This window comes from Poecilia mexicana, unplaced genomic scaffold (genome assembly GCF_051168715.1).
Source record: "Poecilia mexicana isolate PSO_F unplaced genomic scaffold, ASM5116871v1 scaffold_2, whole genome shotgun sequence".
Lineage (NCBI taxonomy): Eukaryota > Metazoa > Chordata > Actinopteri > Cyprinodontiformes > Poeciliidae > Poecilia > Poecilia mexicana.
In genome coordinates, this window is record NW_028263371.1 from 44,909,985 (window position 1) to 44,931,075 (window position 21,091).

At 38.6% G+C, this 21,091-nt stretch overlaps 1 protein-coding gene across 1 annotated transcript; it reads right to left on the bottom strand.

Moving 5' to 3' along the window:
• Positions 1-492: 492 nt before the first annotated feature.
• On the bottom strand, positions 493-20,663 carry trpm2 (transient receptor potential cation channel, subfamily M, member 2). Its single transcript, XM_088001598.1, has 33 exons — positions 20,574-20,663; positions 19,387-19,671; positions 18,716-18,890; positions 17,901-18,081; positions 17,658-17,821; positions 17,395-17,575; positions 17,208-17,293; positions 16,928-17,128; positions 15,580-15,688; positions 13,717-13,838; positions 12,851-13,222; positions 11,135-11,260; positions 10,920-11,049; positions 10,703-10,848; positions 10,304-10,416; positions 10,100-10,198; positions 9,770-9,983; positions 8,371-8,489; positions 8,141-8,273; positions 7,329-7,500; positions 7,029-7,209; positions 6,770-6,951; positions 6,121-6,253; positions 5,258-5,300; positions 5,052-5,136; positions 4,789-4,931; positions 3,851-3,915; positions 3,725-3,754; positions 3,556-3,642; positions 3,399-3,477; positions 3,220-3,321; positions 1,721-1,837; positions 493-1,636 (listed from the first exon to the last, which is right to left on the bottom strand). Exons 2-33 carry the CDS (start codon positions 19,548-19,550, stop codon positions 1,520-1,522), a joined length of 4,371 nt encoding a protein of 1,456 aa, XP_087857724.1. The 5' UTR covers positions 19,551-19,671; positions 20,574-20,663; the 3' UTR covers positions 493-1,519.
• Positions 20,664-21,091: the final 428 nt, after the last annotated feature.

The window sequence follows — 21,091 nt, forward strand, 5'->3', positions numbered from 1 at the left end:
CATCACAGAACATCTGGATTTATACTCATACTAATATTTTATTTACTATTTATTTAATAATTTAATTTACTTATTTGGTTTAATATATGTTACAATAAAATAAAGGGGGGTAAATACAAATGCATACCAACCTGTTTTATTTGTAAAGAAAAATGTTATATAAAACACTGTTAAGCTCTGTCATTTCTTAAGTATCTTGTATTGTCAACAACAGGGGTTTAGATCTCAAATTAAAGTTTTGTTTGTGGTTCCAAATCTAGCTATCTTTTCTTTTCCGTTTTATCCCAGGATGTCGATACGGATTGAAGTGGCTGTATTATTATGAGCAAAGCGGTCTTTTGAATGCAATAATTGGTGTAGTGTCACAAAATAAAAGTGGAGTGTGACGTCTTCTTCTTTTCTTATCTCTGCCGCTGTGGTTAAAAATAGCTTGTCTGCGCCGTCTGTACTTGTAGGACAAACAATATTTATGACACAAAAATCAGAACAAAGTTAACGTCTACCAATCGTATTTTTTTTATTATGTCTATGTACAAACTATAGATAGCATTACATTAACGTTACAATAACACAAAAACGTGATTTAAACTCAGTAAATTAAAGTCACTGGCTGTTGCGTGTGCAGCTTTCATACAATGCTAACATGTCTGTTTTTACACTGAACACATAAGTTACAACAAGGACCGGTATTTGATGAAACCAGCCGTACAGATTATGAGGAGGGCGTGAAACCGATACTACAGCATGTGTCTGGCCACCTCCCCCTCAACCAATCAGAAGCGGCGGAAGCTGCTCCGAAACCAAGCTGCAGCAGAGCAGGAGCTGAATATTCACTGACCTGAAATAATGAGTTCTCGGAGTTGTTCCTGCATGCTAAACACAGTAAAATCACACACGACTAATAAGTAACTAGGTGTTTAAAAGTTAAACAGCAAGAAAAAAAAGAGCCTTTCGGTCATTTTATTGGATTCTAGGAATAAAAGGTATGACGAAGATTTGAAGTTTATTCAAGTCGATGAATTGATAGTAGTGCAACACGTTGTTATAAAAGTCATCCATAAATACTGTAGTGATATTTGCTACATAGACAAATTATTACTGTGGTATATTTGTTTATCAGACTGCAGTATTTTCTCAACCATCCTAATCATTGAATATTGATGTTTTCATTCACATTTATGGTCAAAGGTGTATCACATCAAGCACATTAGATATATAGAGTGCTGTTTCTACAAACATTGTGGAACAACTAAATTAAATTCCCATAATGAACTGTTAGTTGTATTATAGCAACATGAACTTGTTTGGGAATGATAGGAAGTGTTAGCAATATAAACTGTAGTGAAGAGAAAGAACAGAAGTTCAGGTAAGGATTTGCTGCATATTTTCTTCAAATGAATCACAACAAAGGCGACACTGAAAGGCACAAGGTGATTCACGGATTGTCTTCTATGTGCCAGGCCTCAAGATAAGTTTTCTTAATGCAATATGAATATAACAATAAACAGGGCCAGAATGATCAGAACTTCGTGTTGTGCAGCTCCGCCACCTGCTGCAGCGAGCGTCTTTGGTTCGGGCTGAGTCTGATTCTGCTGCTCACCTCCTGCCACTGGAGGCAGCTGTCGCCGCTTATAACCTATGGATGACAACAGGTCAAGCATCTCCTAAACTTATCAAACTGTATGTATTTTATGAAAAAGAAAAGTAAAATCCTTCCCACCATGTTGTTAATGTCCACCATCACTTGGCTTGCTATGTCCAGGTGAATGTTTAGGACAGTTGTTTCCACCCAGGCATTGTCTGTGTTCCTGCAGTCGTCCACATAGCCCTCAGACACCTGAAACACAATCCAGAGTAGATCAAGAAAAACTTCATCATTACTCAACTCAGCAAATAAACATTATTCACAAACAAAACTCAGAATAAACGATGAAGGAACATGGATTCATAAAAGTCTTGTTACAGCCGGGAACCGACTGGTTTTGTCATGCTCAGCGTAGAATCGAGGACCCACACACAAAGAACCTGCTGACGAAAATGGCTTTTAATGAAGAAGTGAACAAAAGAGAACTTAGACACAATAGACTTCTGGACAACAAAACATGGAGTGAGGACCAGGAAACAGGCAGCATAACGGGAGGAACTAGTGAAAAACAATGAGAATAGCCAACATACATTCTGAAGAAGGAGCCAAAATTACAGGGGAACCAGAGGAGCTCAGGGAGAAGTGGAAGCAGCTGAGAGAGAGCAGGCAATGGTGAGATGAGAAGATAGAGAGCGCAAAAACTGGAAACCAAAGGGAAAGTGAAAGATAAACAGATCAAAAAACTGAATTGGAGACTAAACTAAAACAACAAACAGAAATGAAATATGAATCTAAGAAAACAAACTAAAGCACAAACAAAGAGAATAGATGAACACACAAATAATAAAACTAAAATAGCAAGATGTAAGCAAATAAACGACAGATAATTTTACGGAGATCACAAGCAAACAAGTTAATTGGCTTATAATAAGTTTTTGGAAAATCATTTATATAATTTATATTAAAGGTTATATGCTTATTTTAAAACTGAACGTAGAAATTAAATTATGGTTCTTTAAAAAATGACAACCATTTCCTATGTTATTTATTTCTCAGAAATATAAGCTGTCATTTTTTTAAAAGGTTATGCAATTTTTGCAGCTTTATGCAAATTTTATTAGTGGGACTGAGGGCAAAATGGTTCTTTGAATTTTGAATATTTTTTTTGAAGAGAAATTATGCAAAATACAAATCTGTGATTCTATATTGACAAACATGTATTACTTTATATCCACTTCACAATTATTCTTTTTATACTGTTTAAATTACATAAAAGAGTAAATAGAAACACTGAGGTTTGTAATTGTGACTAATGTGAAAAAAGTTTAAAGGGTATCAATATTTTTTGCATGGCACTATAAACTGTAAACAATCTTTTTGTCAGTAAGTTCCTATACTACTTTGAGAGTGTTTGCCATTGGTAGCTACAGAAATAGTAACTTAATGTGTTTCTGCTTAATGTCTGGTGCTAAAATATGAGATACGATACTGCTACCCAATGAATAACCATTTATGAAATGATAGATTATACAAAAACACTAAATTTACATGTAGAAAGCACATCACAATTCCATTCATAAAAAGCAATATTTCTGAATGAAACTGAAGCTAAAATACTAAAAAGCCAAACTGACCTTTACTCCCTCTGACACTTTTGCATCCAGGGCTTCAAACAGCTTCTTTCCCAGAATTCCCTTTAGATTTCCTGGCAGGTGATCCAGAGAGTCAACAGGACCCTGAAGGTACAGAAGAACAACAAATGTATCTCACTAAAACCCAAAACAAAACAAAAAGTGAACCAATAACCACTCACCCCAGGCAAAGCTAAAGATCTTTGGTTCTGGTTCAAAACAGCCAGGAACTCCAGCTCAGACCTCGCACTGTCTCGCCACCTGAAAAATCCAGTTTCAAGTTCTTTAGATCTGAGAGACAAACATTTGAAACCCACGCCAGGATATCAGATGACCTACCGTGTAACCACAAGATCCAGGTTCAAATTTGGACCTAGACGGCTGAGTGTGCCTCTTCCCCCGATGCCCGTCCTGCCTCCTGGGTTTCTAATGATGACAGGATCCATAACAGACATCAAGATGATCTCCTAAGGTCTGAACATCAGTCATTCTTTATGTTTCAACCCACCTGTAATTATCTAAGTCTTCTGGTCCAGATCTATGATTAACGGGAAAAAGTACAGATAAAAAGGATTATGCAAAGCAGGTCAAAGAGGTTGGGTCAGTAAAGGGTTGTCTTATTATCAAAGCATACCCTTCTGCACGGCCATTTCCATCTTCAGAACTGTAATAGGTCGGCATGTATGAGCTGAAACTGACCTGCCAAAAAGAACAAACAAACATCCAAATCCATTTTTCTTGAACACATTTTCTGTAGTGTGATTTTGAAAGCAAATAGCTCTTCATTTGTGGCACCTTGGAAACCCTTGAAACTTTCCACATTTTGTTAATTGCAACAAAAACCAATGCACTTCATTCAAATATGTTCAGTAAACCTACAAGAAGTTATGTGTTCCTAACATTTTTAACAAATAAAATGATAAAAGTGTGTTGTGTGTTTACTTTCACCTGCATGCCTGTTCCTAATCTGCTCATCACCAGGAGGTTAAGAGGAGCCGCCTGTCGGTCATTCTGCACCTGAGTGTCAACCCATGCGGTTTCCTCTCTAGTTACTTGATGGATAATTCTCTAGATTGCCTATTAAAGCCTCCTTGTACAATAACCTCACAGAATACATCTATGTTCTCGAACCACACAGCTTTTAACCAACCCAACCTGTCCACCCTCCAGTGCTCCACTGCCTCCTCCTCACCACACAGAACAACATGCTGGACTCTGTCCACTCCTCCCTGGGGACAGAGTTTTCTCTCTATAAACAGTGGCACCATTCACTAGTCTTATTAGGCAATATTCATTTCATCAATTCCTCTCGCCTCCTTTTATTTTTTAAATACTTGTGTTGTAATGAGACTCCCTCCTGCCTGTAATTTGGTTCTCCACAAACAAAAATGACAAACACAGAACTTAATGCAATACCAATGCGTTTCACACTTTTCAGATCCTCTTTTGTAAAAAATTCTGAAAATTGGGAATAATTTTCCTTCCTCTTGATAATTATGTACCACTGTGTAACTTAACAAGATGTGGAAATATTCGAGGGTAAACTTTTGCACAGCACTGTTTGTGAAGTACCTCCCATGGTACTTTTTCCTCTGGAACAGGGAAGCGTTTGATTTTGCTGTCCGGGAATTGAAGCTGATGGGACTTCACGTGGAAGCCATCTTCTTCTTCTGCTGTCCTCAAAGAGTTGGAGGATTCATCTGGCATAGTTGAGGCTGCAGGAGAGAGTCGACAAGAAAAACAGTAAACAAGTAAAACAATTATACAACTCTGTATGAACAGAAAGGTTTCTGTGAATGTAACAGTGTGACTGAGGAGGGTTTAATGGTTTGTACTCTGTGGCTGAGTTTCTTTTGCAGGAGCAACCAGAGATTTCAGAATGTCCTCAATCCTCTGCAGTGATTTGTTTGACTGGGTGACCTGAAGACACAAAGTAACCAGCAAATTAACAAGCTGCACAGGCAGTGATGGAGAAGGGGTGGAATAAAACATAATTTACACAGTGATTTAGATTAAAGGAGTCATTAAATCAGTTCATAACCTGTTCCTCTAGTTTCTCCATCCGTTCAGTTAAGGTGGTAACCCTCAGGAAACAAGCAAAAGTAACATGAGTGACTGAGATTTAGGTTAGCTGATTAATAATAATAATAAAAAAAATCAATGTTCACATTTTTTATGTCATTATAAATAAAGGACATATAAAATGTCATTTACTTACAATTTATACAACAAAACACATTATCCACATAGATAAAACAAAAATTGTCTAATTGAAAGCTAAATTCTTGACAAATGAGTTTGAATGATCAAATATACAAAAATATTGAGGACTGCACTGGTAGCACTGGTTGCCTTGCAGCAAGAAGGTTCTGGGTTCAAATCCGAGCCTGGGGTCTTTCTGCATGGAGTTTGCATTTTCTCCCTGTGCATGTGTAGGTTTTCTCTGGGTACTCCAGCTTCCTCCCAGAGTCCAAAAACATGACTCTCTCTAAATTCTTCTTAAGTGTGTGTATGTTCATGGTTGTCTCTGTAGTGCCCTGCGACGAATGTGAAGGACATGACCTCACTAGGTTGCAACCCCATTAAGGATAAGGGTGTGAAATGATTGATTGACTGACGGACGGAAGGACGGACGGACGGATGCTCAATAATATTGGGTTTAAGCTTCAATGTGAGTTTAACTCAATGATGATTTTAAAAGTCTGAGCTACAAAATCCTAAAATGAGGCACAAATTATTCAAAAAAGAGAAACTTATACGTAACAATTTGCAATATAAAATCCCCTATTTCAGTAAAGATTCTAGCTTGCACAAAGGTATTTAGTAGAGATATTAGCCATATAATAGCCAGATCTGAGTAGAAAAAAAAAAGATAGCAGAGAATAACTTTCTGCGGGATTTTACTTTTGAGATGTATCCGGAATGCATCTCTCCATGCTCTGGCTCTTCTCCTGCCGTGCAGATAGCAGGTATCTGTCCTTCATCAAGGCTTCCCAGGATAATAGCTCCTCTTCTTCTATCGGATTAAGCTGCTTCTCTGAAAAAAAAAAAAGTGTGGTGTGATTTGTATCACCGTCACCATCACTTCAGTTTGATCTCAGTCATAAGGTTCCACAGACCTCCATACAAAACACACTTGGACTTCTTCATGTCACTGTCTGCATTGGTGTAATTTAAATACCATTGGAGTATATATGATGTAAACAGACAGCACTGTGTGACGCACTCAAACAATAGACAGTGCCGCATGATTGGTTGTAAATAATAATACGTTTATGTTTGTTTGAAAATGCAATTGACAGGAACACATACTGTAAATCTGATTGAATGCGGAATCGGCAAGTCAAACCTTTGCAAAAAAACTGACAATGCAAATCTCTGATCAGTTTACTTTTAGTAAAATAGAAATAACTACAAATGATTATGAGAAAGGATGTATTCTTGGAACTAAATATGGATAATTATCTACAACACAGGAGAGGGAGATGATCATTGAAAGAAGTGGCCCTGAGAACACCTCTTGTAAACTATCAGTAAGGGATTGTGGCCTTACTGAACTCAGTAGATGGGATCGGAGCCTTGCACAGCACCATTTTTCTGATGAAGAGGTAGAGATGACTGAAGATGATGAAAGGAGGTGGGGCAGCTGGGCGGCTGTAGTACTCCTTGATCAGCTCGTATCTTTGAAACTTCCAGATCTTGTCCGTGTTGTCATGGACCTCTTCAAACGTGTAGCTGTGCAGGTGGGAAGATTAACAGATTCATTATGTTGGAAACCAAATTTGAACAAAGGTGTGGTGCTAAGGACTCACTTAAAGATGGCTATGAGGAGGTTGAGGAGCAATATGTTGGCAAACAGCAAGTAAACACAGAGCATGACGATGGTGAGCCACTCAGGGAAGACCGGCATTTGGTTTTTATTCAGCTTAGGACACTTGGGCTTCAGGGGATCCGTACCATTCATGCTGCATGAATTTTTATCAAACTTAGCATCTGCAGGAGACAAAACAAAAACTAGAAAACACTGTATCAACAAGAAAACATGTCTCACATTGCCTCATATTGTATTTTTCCAAACATAATAAAACTGCACAGAACACTTCTCTACTCACTGTCAATGTTTTCAGGGAAATTTCCAAATATAACGAGGTACGGCTCGTAAATAGCCCCGCGCATGATCCAGTCCAGTCGATTGTCATTTTCGATGAGGATGCCTTGTTTGGCCACACCGTACGCCACGACCCAGATGCTCAGGAGAAACATGAAGAAGAACATATCCCTCATCTGCAGCACAAAATTAGATCAGTTAGAGGACAAAAAGATTAGCTGCCATTACAGACATGTTAATAATCCAATTTATTCTCAGGAAAAGAAACAAAAATGCAGGACTTAATTGAAATTAATTTGACAGACACTCTCTGCATCAATATCATGAATGACTTGGATGAAACGAACTAAAGTAGACACCAGATGATAAGTTTTTAGTAGTAAAGAGAGAATAGTTTTGTATTTAATACTGAGACGGGATGCGTACACAGTTCTCATTTGAATTCCATCCATCTATTATCTTTACACAGTTGCAAGGGGTGCCAGGCCGGGATTTGAACCCATCACCTTCTTGCTGCATAGTGCTACCATCTGCGCCGCTGTGCAGCCCTCATTTAAAATCCACAATGGCTTAAATTACAGTTTATTTTTGGGCCATTTTTAATAATCTAAGAATATATATCTACAGCTTTAGGCCACTATTAACAAGATTTTTAAAAAGTCCTATCTTTCAGGACTGTGCACCCTGCTGTCAAAATTGTGTCTTCAAAGACTATTTTAAGGACTAGAGGTGCGTAAGTGTCAGGAGGATCAGTACTGTACTGTTGTCTCCACCTTTTTTCAGGTTCATCATTTAAAATTTATGCAAACTCCTCACCATCTTCCTGACTATGATGATCTTAGGTCCCAGTATGCGACTGATAGTGAAGATTGCCATGAGACGGAGGCAGAAGACCACAAAGTCGATGCACAGGATAACTTTACCTGGGTAAAACAACTGAATTGTCAGCCTGAGGTAAAAAAAATAAATAAATAAAATAAAATGAAAAGTTAGTGAGTCACAGATTACTGAATAGCTTGAAAGACTTTCTATGTATGTGAAGGTACCTGAATGCAATTCCTAGACAGAACAGCAGGATGGAGATGACGTCCAAAATGTTCCACATCTCATGAATGTACCTCTTGGCTTTCTTACGAAATCCAAAACCATCAGGATCATAAAACAGCTGAAACAGAAAACAGAGATTTAAACTGAGATGTCAGGATTTTATTGTCTGTCATTATATATTTATTCTGAATAAGATTATTATATTTGATCTCTTATCTGGACAGCTTTAAATGTTGAAACAGTTAAAAATAAAATATGATGAAGCTACTCATTCTCCTAGATTTTATGTTTTGAAGAGGGATCAGCATGTCATATCTACATAAAGGATACAGAAAGCCACAAATTTGCATTGTTGCAGTGGAGGTTCTGGAAAGGAGTTGGGAATTATTTTGGGGTTCTAGAGAAGAGAGCCCATCAGATAGCTAACAATATCATTGATTCAGGAGAAACAGCATGGTTTATGTCATAGCCATGTAACACTGGACCAGCTCTACACTCTCAGCAATGATTCTGGAGGGTGCATGGGAGTTCACCAAACCAGTCTACATGTGTTTTGTGGAGAAGGCATTTGACCAAATCCTGTGGAGGGTAACGTGAGAGTCAAAACGAGCCATTGTAGCCATTAGGTTACAACCGGTGTCAGAGCTTGTCAGAGTTTGACAAAGGCCATAGTTGCCCTTTGTCACCAATTCTGTTCATAACCTTTATGGACAGAATTTTGAGATGCAGCCAAAGTGCTGAGGGGATCCAACTTGGTGGCCTTACGATCAGGTTTCTGCTTTCTGCAGATGATATGGTCGTATTAGCTTCGTCAAGTTGTGATCTGCAGCTTTCACTGGAGATTGTCTACAGCTAGGTGTGAAGAGGCTGGGATGAGGATCACTGCCTCCATATCCAAGACCATGGTCATAAACCAGAAAAGAGGAGAGTCCCTTCTTTGGGTAGGGAAAGAGGTCCTGCCTCAGGAGAAGGACTATCTCGGGGTTTTGTTCATGACCGTAGAAAAAACAGCGAGGGGAGATTGATAGGCAGATTGGTGCTGTGTCTGTAGTGATGCACTCAGTCATGGTGAAGAGAGAGCTGTGCTGAAATCTACATTTTTACCTTTTTTTATGGGCTTTGGGTCGACCAAAAGAACAAGATCGCAGGTACATGTGGCAAAAATCTTTTCTTTTTTTTTTTTTTTTTTCCTGATTTTTCAGAAATCAGAGCCGCTGCTCTTCCACATTGAGAGGAGCCAGTTGAAGTGGCCTGGGCTCTGGTTAGGAGGCCTATTGGATTTCTCCATGGTGAGGTGTCCCAGGGACTTTCCACCAAGAGGAAACCCATTTTTAAAGTTTTTACACATCTTTAGGGGTACATTTAAGTCTGGAAGCCACTATATCTGCAGCATCTCACCTGTCTGATCTCCTCACACACCAGAGTGAACAACCAGATGTAGAGCACCAGCTCTGCTATAGATGGAGTTCTCTGGAAGTCGATCATCAGGACGTAAGCAAACAGGAACAAGAAGGCGAAGTACGAGACGATGTTACCATAAAACTTGACTAGAGGAGAGCAGTACAGTCCAACCAGTCTGGACCAGCAGCCCAGAGGCTCCACATTCAGCTTTCTGTGGGCAGAAACAGATTTGTGTGCAAAAATCGATTATCAACAGAACTCTGATTAAAGCTATCAGCAAATGTTGTATGAGTCATTAAATGAATCAAAGAAAGATTGTCCTCTTACGAGCGATGAACATTTATCATCATAATGCTTCCTGTCACTTTCTCCACAGTCTTTATTTCCTCGTTCTTCTCAGTTTCTCTCTGGATGAGTTCATCACGTCTAAAAAGGAACAACAGATAAGATCGTGGAAAATAACTTTGGAAATGTGAGGCTTTACAACTTATGAGGTTGTCTTTTATGAACTTACTCCCATTAATATCTCACCTGAAAACCACAAATCTTGTGTAGATCAGAGGGAAGAAGACCATGCAGACCAGCACCCTCCACACAGGATTTTCAACTGAAAGCTCACCACACCAGATCTGAGTAAGAAGAGCCTAAAGCACAAGAGTCTTATCAAGATTTTTGATGAATTACTCTGGTACAAGAAAACAGACTGTCTTTGAATCACTTATAGTAATCTTTAAGACTGGAGAAAACAGAAATTAGGGATAGCAAGACTTTTGAACACCACTGTTTTGGTCTGCATTCAAGATGCTGAATTTTTAACTTTACGTTATTAAATATGCAGTACCATGTAGACGAAGATTAGAATTTGGTCTGTGATCTGACCGCACAGTTTAATGTATTAATTTATATAATCTAAATAAAAATCTGCTTCACCTGAACACCTGACTGAGCCACAAAGTTTTTATCATTGGCCTCAAGCGCCAGCCTCAGACACGTTGTCTTGCCCCATAAGCGTGAGATTCGAACCAGCAGCTTCTGGGCACGCACCTCATCACTGTTGTAGCACTTGCTGAACACACCTAAGGACACACATGCAGGTCAATAAATTCCACCTCAGTCTGTAAATGTTCTCTTTACCTCTGTCTAATACCAATCGCACGATCTTCAAAGTGACTGGCGAGCTCCAGCATTTCCTGAGGCTCGTCTGCATCAATTGACTCCTCAGCCATTTTCTTCAGGATCTTACTGGCAGCCAGAGCAGCAGATATGCAGTCTCTACACTGCGTGCACACAGAGAAATACAGTTACACACATAAACCACTTTGAAGACCCTCTCATTTTACATGTGCAGGAGTTTTTAATCACCTGATCCCAGGCGATTTCAGACAGATGCTTGTTGCTCTGGATAATTGCCCAAAGGAAGAGGTCCCTGCCTGGATCCCTCTGGGCTTCAGCTCTGTTCTGTCTTAACAGGTCCTGATCTTTAGATACCTGGAAAAAAATGTCAGCAATTGGGATTTTGGGTTAACTTGTCAGGTACAGTCTCAATTAGGCTGCCAGTCATGGAGGAGTCAGTGAATTAATGCCTGTTAATTACATTTTGAACAGGAATTAATCCAATCACATCCCATGAACAAGAGGCAAATGCCAGGTGTCGTGTTTGAAGGAAACGAGGCATCGCTCATGACCAGGTCAGTACCATCCCTACAGTGAAGCATGGTGGTGACACCATCATGCTGTGGGAATGCTTTACAGCAACAGGAACTGGCAGATTGTCCATTTGACAGCAGGAAAAGGCCAAGATCTCTTGAAGAATGGGTGAAACTGCTTGTGGTATCATACTCAAAAGACTTCAGGCTGTAATTGCTGCCAAAGGTGGATCAACAAAGTATTAAACAAATCCATGTGATTTCTTGGTTTGCCATTTTTAATACATTTGCAAAAGTATCAAAAACTTTTTTCCACATTATCACAATGGCGTTATTTGTGAGTAAAATTTTGAAGTAAAAAGTAAATTTAATATGGTTTGGAATCCAAGGCAGAGTGCTTTTCTAGATACACTGAACCTTTTTATTTTCATTCTGGATAAATAAATAAATAAATAAATAAATAAATAAATAAATAAATAAATAAATAAATAAATAAATGTACTTTTACAATTAAAAATTATTGTATTTATGACAAACATTTTTCACATTTATTAATCTCCATCTTTTGAGAAATAAATGACTTACTGTTTCCCATAAATCTTTACGCCTTTCATCATAGTTCTCCAAAGCATATGTTGAAATCAGAAGAAAAATGCTTCACCTGACAAAGTGCCTCGTGGCGTAGAAGAACACTTATGGCAGGTTGCTGCTTGTGGACTGCAGCTCTGCATTCAATAACATCTTGATTAGCAGTCTGTCTCTAAATGTTGTGTAATATATATCTGCTTGTGGATAATAAAAATCCCTGGCACCAGTGTAAAGGCCACAGTCCATTAGAATGGTCCCACATCATTCCATGCTGATGCTAAGCAGAGGAGCTTTATAAGAATGTGAGTTAAGCCCAGGCCTCTACTGTCTGTAAGCCCATTATTGTGTTATGTGTCACTACACTGTTTCTAAATTCACAGAAAAAGTTATTCTCATAAGACTAGCCACAAAAGAGGAAGGCTCTGTGTACAAAGTGAAAAGCCTGAAATTCCTTGGCACACACATCTCTGAAGACCTCTAATTTTTTTTTTTATGAAACCTGGTTCTTGAATGTGTGGAAATTCAATATAGGTGGTTTAGAACATAACTAAAGAATCCGATCTAAAATGTGAATAAACTGTGGGCTAAATAGAAAAGAGCATAAGAAAGGATGAAAACATTTAGAAGATGTAGAGAATGTGCACAAAAATTAATGATCTAAAATTTCCTTGTATTCAATCACTGCTTGAAATGTTAAAGGGGAAGACCAAGCGGAAAAGGGTTGTACAAGGTATGAACAGCAGAGGTCAGCAGAGGTGCTTGTAGATTTGAGACTGCTCATTAAAAACCCTCCAGAAAAACTATTATCATACACTGAATAAAGTTCTAAATAAAATATACTCACAGATGATGAGATGTCCTCTGTGGACATGTCAAGATGGTATGTAATGTCGGATGGAGGATAGATGTCCTGTGTGAAACTTCCCAGCAGGTGGCGCACTTCATCAGAGACATGAGTCAGTGAGATGTTTACTCCTGCCGGAACACGAACCCTTCGGCCCATTGCCTGCCTCCTGTTGCTGCTGTCGGCAAGTTTCACCCTCTTGGCCAACTTGTACAAGAAGAAGCAGTTGGGCAGCTGTTTGTAGAGCCCACAAAGGGTGTCGTCATTCTTCAGATAGTCCCTCAGACACACACCGTTCTCCAGGAGAAGATTCACAAACTCAGGCTTGTTGCCAACCAGGGCTGAAGTCATGAACTCGTGGAGTTCGCTGGACTAAAGAAAGAAAGGAAGATGTTGGCAACAAAGAGTCATATATCAAAAAAGAGACAATTTAAAAACCCAACGTATCTGAAATATATAAATTGAAGAAGCATCCATTGCATCCATTATCTGTTGTATTTTTTTTAAGAAAAATCAGATGTACACCTCACTTTAGACTGGAGTTTAATTTTAAGTAGGAATTTAACCGTAGAGTTTCAAATGGTTTCGTGGGATCTCCAACAAATCTGACTTTTCATTATTTAGTTGCGTTAATCAGGTATGTGCTACTTGAATCCTAAATAATAAAAAAAAAAAGTTTAATAAAGATTTTACAATCTATAGTGTTTAAAGCCGCATTGCTGCTGATCTGTTTGTTTTGACTCCATACTGACCTGCTTTTCTAAAATTAGAACAGTGCCTTAAATAATTATTGGTGGAATAATTTTAAATAAAGTTTAAATCTACATCCGTTTTTCAACCGGCGTAGTGGTCTGAATGAAACTCACCTTCCACGTGCGTTGCTCAGTGAAAATTTCAGTCTTAGCTAAGTCCACTCGATTCCAGGCGATAGCCAACTTCAGCTGCCTCTTCCAGGACTCACCTCGTTGTGATTCAATGGTCTTTGAAGCTGAAGGTAGAATACACACTGACAGGTAAATGTCGTCAGGATATCTGCTGCACACACACTTATTCACTTTTATTTAAGGCAAATAACCCCTATGGTAAACCGTTTAAGAAGCAGTAGCTTTTGTTGAAAAGACAGGAAAACTCATAGACTAAAGTTTGTGTTAGACGAGAAGACAGCAGATGTCCAAAAGTAGCTAAGTATGACGGATTGTTTCCTGATGACATGCAAACACAGAAGAAAACTAATTGATGGAAACTTGAGGGAAAGCATTTCAGACAATTAGATGAATCATCATAATGCAAGCATTAATGGAGTGTTCAGTGGTGTGGACTCACACTGTTTTAGCGCACCGAGTGTCTTTTACACAACATGCATTAACCTTGCACTGAAGGAATGTTGGTGAGGCCCAGGAGGAAGCATTGCATGTTTCTAAAGACATCGGCATAAATCTTTCCACATAGCCAATGTTCACTAATGTCAGAAGGATCCTTCCTGGTCTTCAATCACTTCACATTTGATACTTTTGACTTGTGACAGCGTATTCTGAGAAGTAACATAATCCTCTTTGTGAGAAGTGTATTGCATTAAGTCTTCTCCCCTTCAAGCTCATTGCTGTGTTGTGGTTCTGGACTGCACTCAGCCCATTCAGACATTTACACAGTATCTTCCAAAGTATTCCAAAAGTTCACACACTTCATTCACATTATAACAAGAAACAATAGTATAATAAGGTTAATATGATTTTATGTTACAGAAGTTATAAAGGGAGATAAAATATTTTTTCTGTTTATTTTTGCTTCTATCAAATATTCTTACATGAGAGAACATTCATTTCTGAGTCTTGTCACAGATTCCGAATTGGATTTAGGTGGACTTTGACTGGACCATTCCAATACAGGAATATGCTTTGATCTAAACACTGCCATTGAAGCTCTGACTGTAGGGTTAGGGTTGCTCCACAGGAAGGTTAACCTCTACCCCAGTCTCATGTCTTTTGCAACCTCCAAAAGGTTTTCTTTCAGGACTGATCTGTGTTTAGTTCCATCTGACCAGCTTCTCTGATCCTGCTGAAGAAAAGCATTCCCGTCCATGGCATGATGCTGGCACCATTGTGAACATATCAATGGTATTGATTTTCCACCTCTTCTACTGTTACTTTTGATTTCTGCCAAAAAAATAATAATTTTGGTGTTATTTGCCATGTTGGTCGTATGGTTTTATTTAAACAATTCAACAAACTCTTCCATAAAAGCCAGATTTTTCAAGTGTATACATTTCAAGTTGTCCTGTCTGCAAATACTCTTATCTCAGGTATGAATCTCTGCAGCTTCTCCAAAGTTACAATGAGCTGTTTCTCAAATTATGTTCCCCTTGCCTATAAGTTTGGCCATATCTTTGTAGATTTGCCGTTGTGCCATGCTCTTTCCAGTATGAACAATTTTACCTCGGTGTTTTTGATGCTGTTTGTTTTCTAAGGTTTTCTAACAAATGTTTGAGACCTTGACACAGCACCTGGGTTTATAGTGAGTCTAAAGTATATAAAAGGGACTGATTGCAGTGGATTTTACCTTGGAGTATTAGAATAAAAGTAAAAATCATGTATCATTCCATCTATTTTGTGTTGTCCAATGTCATAAAATAATGAAATACACTGTAATTTGAAATTGTAGAAAGCCAGAAAGAGAAAAAATGTTGTAGGATTTTAAAATAAGTCTTTTGCAAGGAGTTGTTGCTACCTTACCTTTGAGAAGAGCTTGAAGGATGGCCACATCCAAATCCACTCCCCCCTGATCGTCCTTGCTTGCTTTGAATATTGTCAGCAAATGAGACATTCTGATGATGTCCTGAATCTGGAAACAGAGCAAACACATGACTAGACCCAGAGTGCTGTTTGAGGAGGTTTACTTCAGACAGATAAAAAAAAAAACAAATATTGAAACGTGACTTAAGAGAAGATTTACTGACGCACATCAAATTACATTTCTCCAGTTTTAGGTCAGGTAATAAGAGCAAAATTATTTCTATTTGCTAGTATTTTCTTCAAATTTGGAAGTTTAAATATATGAAGTTTACCATGCCTTTGAACAGTTTTGTAAACTTGTGACATGAGCTTCTGAGAGGTTAATTAACATTTTTTGAGTTAAATAAAGGCACATTTCAGTTCAATTCAATTCAATTCAAACTACTTCATAGTTTAATTAATGTTATTGTGACTCATTTCATTGAATGGTGATTGTAGATGGTGATGCCTGTGGGCAGGAAAGATTTCCTGTAGCTGTCTGTGTTACAACAAATTTGAAGAAGCCTCTTACTGAAGACACACTGTTTTTCAATGACAGTCACATAAGGAGGATGGCCGTGGATGTCCATAATTTTCTTGATTTCATATAAAATTCTTCTTTGCTCCCTAAGTCACCCATAGAACAGTACCAGCTGTTTTTATCAAGTTGTTGAGACTTTTAAGGACCCTGGTTCTGATGCTGCTGATCCAACAGGTGACAGTAGACAAGATGACACTCTCAACAACAAATTTATAGAAGATATGCAGCATCTTGCTGTATATCTTGCTGGGTGGTTTAGAACAGGGGGAAATGTGCTCTCGCTCTTGCTGATGGTTGAGAAAAGGTTAAATAATCTCTTTCTGTGAAAATGTAAAAAAAAAAAATGTTTTTTGAAGTACATATAAAAAAAAATAATTCAGAGCTCTGCAACTTTGGGATCCTGTATGGTTCTTACATTTTTTTGTGGGCATTGTTTTGCTGCCTTTGCCATTTTTTAGGCCTAGAAGGGTTTGACTCAGCTTTCAAACCTGAGTCAAACCCTTCTAGTTTGACTCAGAAGTCAAACTAGAAGGGTTTGACTCAGCTTTCAAACCTGAGTCAAACCCTTCTAGTTTGACTCAGAAGTCAAACTAGAAGGGTTTTCTAACAAACCCTCAGAAGGGTCTGACTTCTGAGTCAAACCCTTGTGACTTCTGAACCACAAAAGCCCTTCTTTGGCCGTCCCAGGTAACTTGCCCATATGACCCATATCAAAATATCAAAACCGCCTCGGTGTACTATGTATTGGAGCATCATCAGTACACAAACCTGTTTTGTAAATTCTATAATCTTTTGTTCTGTGAACGTTTTGTACTCTTGACCAAAAAACTTCTTCATCAGCTTGTGGATGAGAGTGATGGTGATCTGGCTGACCGGTTTTCCAAACACCTGAGTAATAACATCTGCTATTCTCCCAGAGCCCTCCAGGATCACGCATGGTGTGTCGTTGCGCATGGCGTTGTAGATGGTCTGGGAGGAGACGCAAATGAAAGGTCAGATTACTAGAATATCAAAGATGGAAAGAAGATTCAGGAAAATGCTGCCTCACATCGAGTGTGCCCGATCCTCCTTCCATTGCCACACAAACCACTGGGATTTTTGTGGTTTGTGTGGCTGGGATGGTCATAGAACTCACTGGATGGCAAAATACATAAAACAATCATTTGTAGTCAAAGAAAATTATTTTTGATTTTTTTAAATTTTATTTTAATAATAAGAATTAATCTTCTTTTAACCTTTGTTTCCAAGATTTTTGCCTGAGATGTATTTCTCTAGTTTTCCACGCAGCTCATTCTCCACATTATAGTGTCCGTTGGTCCCATCATCAACCAGCAGGAAGTGGGTATGATTGTTATCAAGACAGGCCATATTACCCTGACCTTGTGTGTCAATCACATAATTAGCTGGGAAGCAGCCCTGCAGCCAAACACAATGAAAAGTATGAAGGAAACATACAAATCTATTCACAAGCATAATGTGAAGAGTGTGTTCATCTTACTTCTTCATGTACCAATTTATCCCTGTTGTGAATTACTCCCCATGTTGCCACTCCAATTGCCACTACTTGCCCCTGCATGGTGTTACTCAGGGCGTACTCCCTCACAGCTTGTCCCACATGCATCATCACACCAGAGTGGGTACCGCCGGTGATGACCCATGCGCCTACAGAGGATGAAGTATCACTGAGTGTGTTTTTGGCTGACATTCATCACACCTATCTCTAGTTTTCTGTCTGTCTCACCTGTAGTCTGGGCAACTTTGATAAGGCCTCTGCGAAAAGTCTTCTGCAGTTGATGCTTCAGGTTCAAGTTCTTGGCTCCTCCAGTCACAGATATGAGCAAATTTGGAGGCGAAAGTTTCCATTGTTGAGTCAGTAACTCGTAGAGCACCTCAGCTTCGGTGTCTGCCGACACTCGTACATACTGGCAATGAACATACAAGAAGTGGCATGAGAAGAAGTAGAATACATTTACAGTGCATTACAAAAATATTCCTACATGGAGTTTTTCAAAAAATTTTGTCAAACTACAGCCATGTATAGAGATATCACTTATACATCAGGTTTACAGAAATAACAGAAACATGTGAATGCAAAGGTTCCAGTTTTGAACTTTGTATGTAAAAAAAAACAAACAAAAAAAAAAAACCTGCAGATTACTCTGAACAATCAATCCCCTCTGTAAAACATAGGGATGTCAGCATCATCCTGTGGAGATGCTTTTATTTGAAAGAGATAAAGCTGGTAAGAGTTGGTGTCAGTATGGAAGGATGGATGGCATTTAAAATCTATTACAATACACGATAGTATTTTAATATTACAATACAATCATGAAAAAAATCTGGAAAAGTTTAAGGGGAGAAATATTTAGCAACATTCACACACCAGGCAATCAAACTGTTTGGTCCAAAGGGTTTAGACCAACTCAAAAGAGAAAATAACAAAAATGCTTAAGAAAATATTCCAGAAAACTGCAAAACAGCTGAAACACAGAGTTCTTTTAAATCAAGCCTACAACACCCGCCCCCTGTTTAGAGTTGGGGACAGGATTATTTTACCTTGCTTGTCTTTTGCCCCAAACCACCAAAGCTGATGTCTCCAAAAGCATCTGTTGGAGCTTTGCGGATATGTTTTGCTTTGTCCCAGGTTTCCCCGGTGAAGTCCTCTGGCTTGATGGCTTCATCAGTGTGGTCACTCTTTGAGTATCCACAATGACATAGTTGCTCTTTGCATCTATGTAAAAAACACAAATTGCATGATGTCACATTTCTATGTTGGTGGAAGAAGTTTAGACATGTGGGTTATGCACTACGACAGTAATGTTATTGTACTGCCTTGATATTCTTTACAATCCTCACAGCGATTCAGAAATGTTGGGGGAAATAGCACAAACTAATCTAATTTCTCATTCATCAAGCCACTTCTCTCCATCCGTCCTATCAGGTAAATTAAGATCTAAAATGTTTGACTGTAAAATTAAAAGATTGTCAGAACTGGACATTTTTAGAATGCATCAAACAATTTAAACAAAAATCAAAGTTTTAGTTGCTTCTTTTAACAATACAAAACAAAACAGTTCTGTAAATAGTTGTTGGTATTTCATAGCACTTTAATTGGAAACACAGCAGTGACTCAAAATGAGATTTAACTCCAGTCAGATCAGTTTCCTCTCATTATTAGTAAGCATCAAATCTACAAGCACAGTTTAAAGAGTAGTGACTCATCCTACCTGGGATCCCTCTGAAAAAAGGAGCATTCCTTTTTTGAGACGTTCTCCTTGATCCACAAGGTGAAAGGACTTCGCTGGAAAGAAGGGTAGATGCGCAGACGTTCACATGCTGTTTTGATTGCCAGAAAATGATCTAACTGTGACTGAATCTCATCTCTCTTCATGGTGGAATAACGCAAGGATCGGTGATGATCAGACTGAAGTCAGGCTGCAGGCCGACAGCATGGCAGGAGAGAGCATTCTCTGCAGCCTCGGTGCTGGCAGACAGTCTTCGCTGCATCAGAGCTGTGCAGGGCGGAAATACTGCTGAGTAATTGACCCTGAGCTCTTTGTGCAGTGCCGACTGCATGCATTACTGCCATTACCAACATGGGGAAGGACTAAAGCATCAGATTTCTTCAAAATCCATAAAAAATTATCTATTTTAAAAAGAACACAAAGTGTGAATTGTGAAAAATAATAATAATTATATGAAGGTATTTGAGTTTTTTCAGATTTATCCCAGTTTTTTGGAAGCATTCATAAATTTAAATTTATGAATGCTTAAATTTAGTCATATCACAATTCAAGCATCAATGAATTTTATTGGAGTTGTTTATGAAAAACACAAAGCAGTGAACAAATGAAGTGAAAGGAACATTTTTTGCATAGGATTTTCTGAAAGGTTTAGACATTCCCTTACATAAAATCCAGAGCAAGAAAATAACTTCAGCAGTGAGTTGGTTAGTTAAAAGTGCACTTCTGCAATGACGCTGGTTTCCCACTATCCTTGCAGCTTTTAATGATGGCAGTCCAGATCTGCAATCTCAGTAGAATTTTTTCTATGCTCGATGCCAATGATTTGGCCCTTCTTAAGCAGACCAGCAGCTTCTCCACGACCATTTTATGTGTCTTTTCGCACGGTTGTTTAAGAAATGAGAAGCTAGTACCTGCATCAGCTACGGTTAAATAAGTTAAATAACTCCATGCAGGTACAATCAAATATGAAGTTCATACTTATTTGCTCAGTGAAATTCAGGTGGTGACTTCTTTTTTGGCCAGACCAGTGCGCCTCGTCAGCTTTTATCAAACATGCTTGCAATTTATCTCTGTTATTCTAGACATTTCTTATGCTGGATCTGATTGGATTCAGAACAAAGAAACTCATCTTAGATTCAGAAGAAAACAACTGACAAGAGTGCACCTACCTCACTTAAGCAAGGTAATAGCAAGTTGATTTCTTCTTTATAGGTTTGAAGACATTTCAAGATTCTCTGAGAGCGAACTCTGCGTCCCGATCGTCTGAACATGTCTGAGGAAACAAATAGCTAAAACATAAAACAAAACCACTGAACATGAGTTGATCCCTTCGAAGTTGCATAAGTAAACTGAACCTGTTTCTCATAAAGTCTGAGGATGCAGTGGGTCTACTGTCTGCAAATGGAGACATTCACAAACTGACAAACATCATTAACGTGTTCCAGCATGATTTAATCTACCTCATCTCTAATTCCTCCACTCTGTGTTTTCAGGATGCCCACCTGCCCCCAAAAGTCGGCTTTGCTTGAAAGAACTTACTGCTACACATATTCACTTCAGAATACTGGAAAGTAAGAAAAGTACACACAAACTTTTTTTTTTTTTTTTTTTTTGAAAATTACCACAGGCAAATGAAAGTCACTGTGGCCAACACAGGTTGCTCAATTTGTGAGGGTTGTGTCATGCC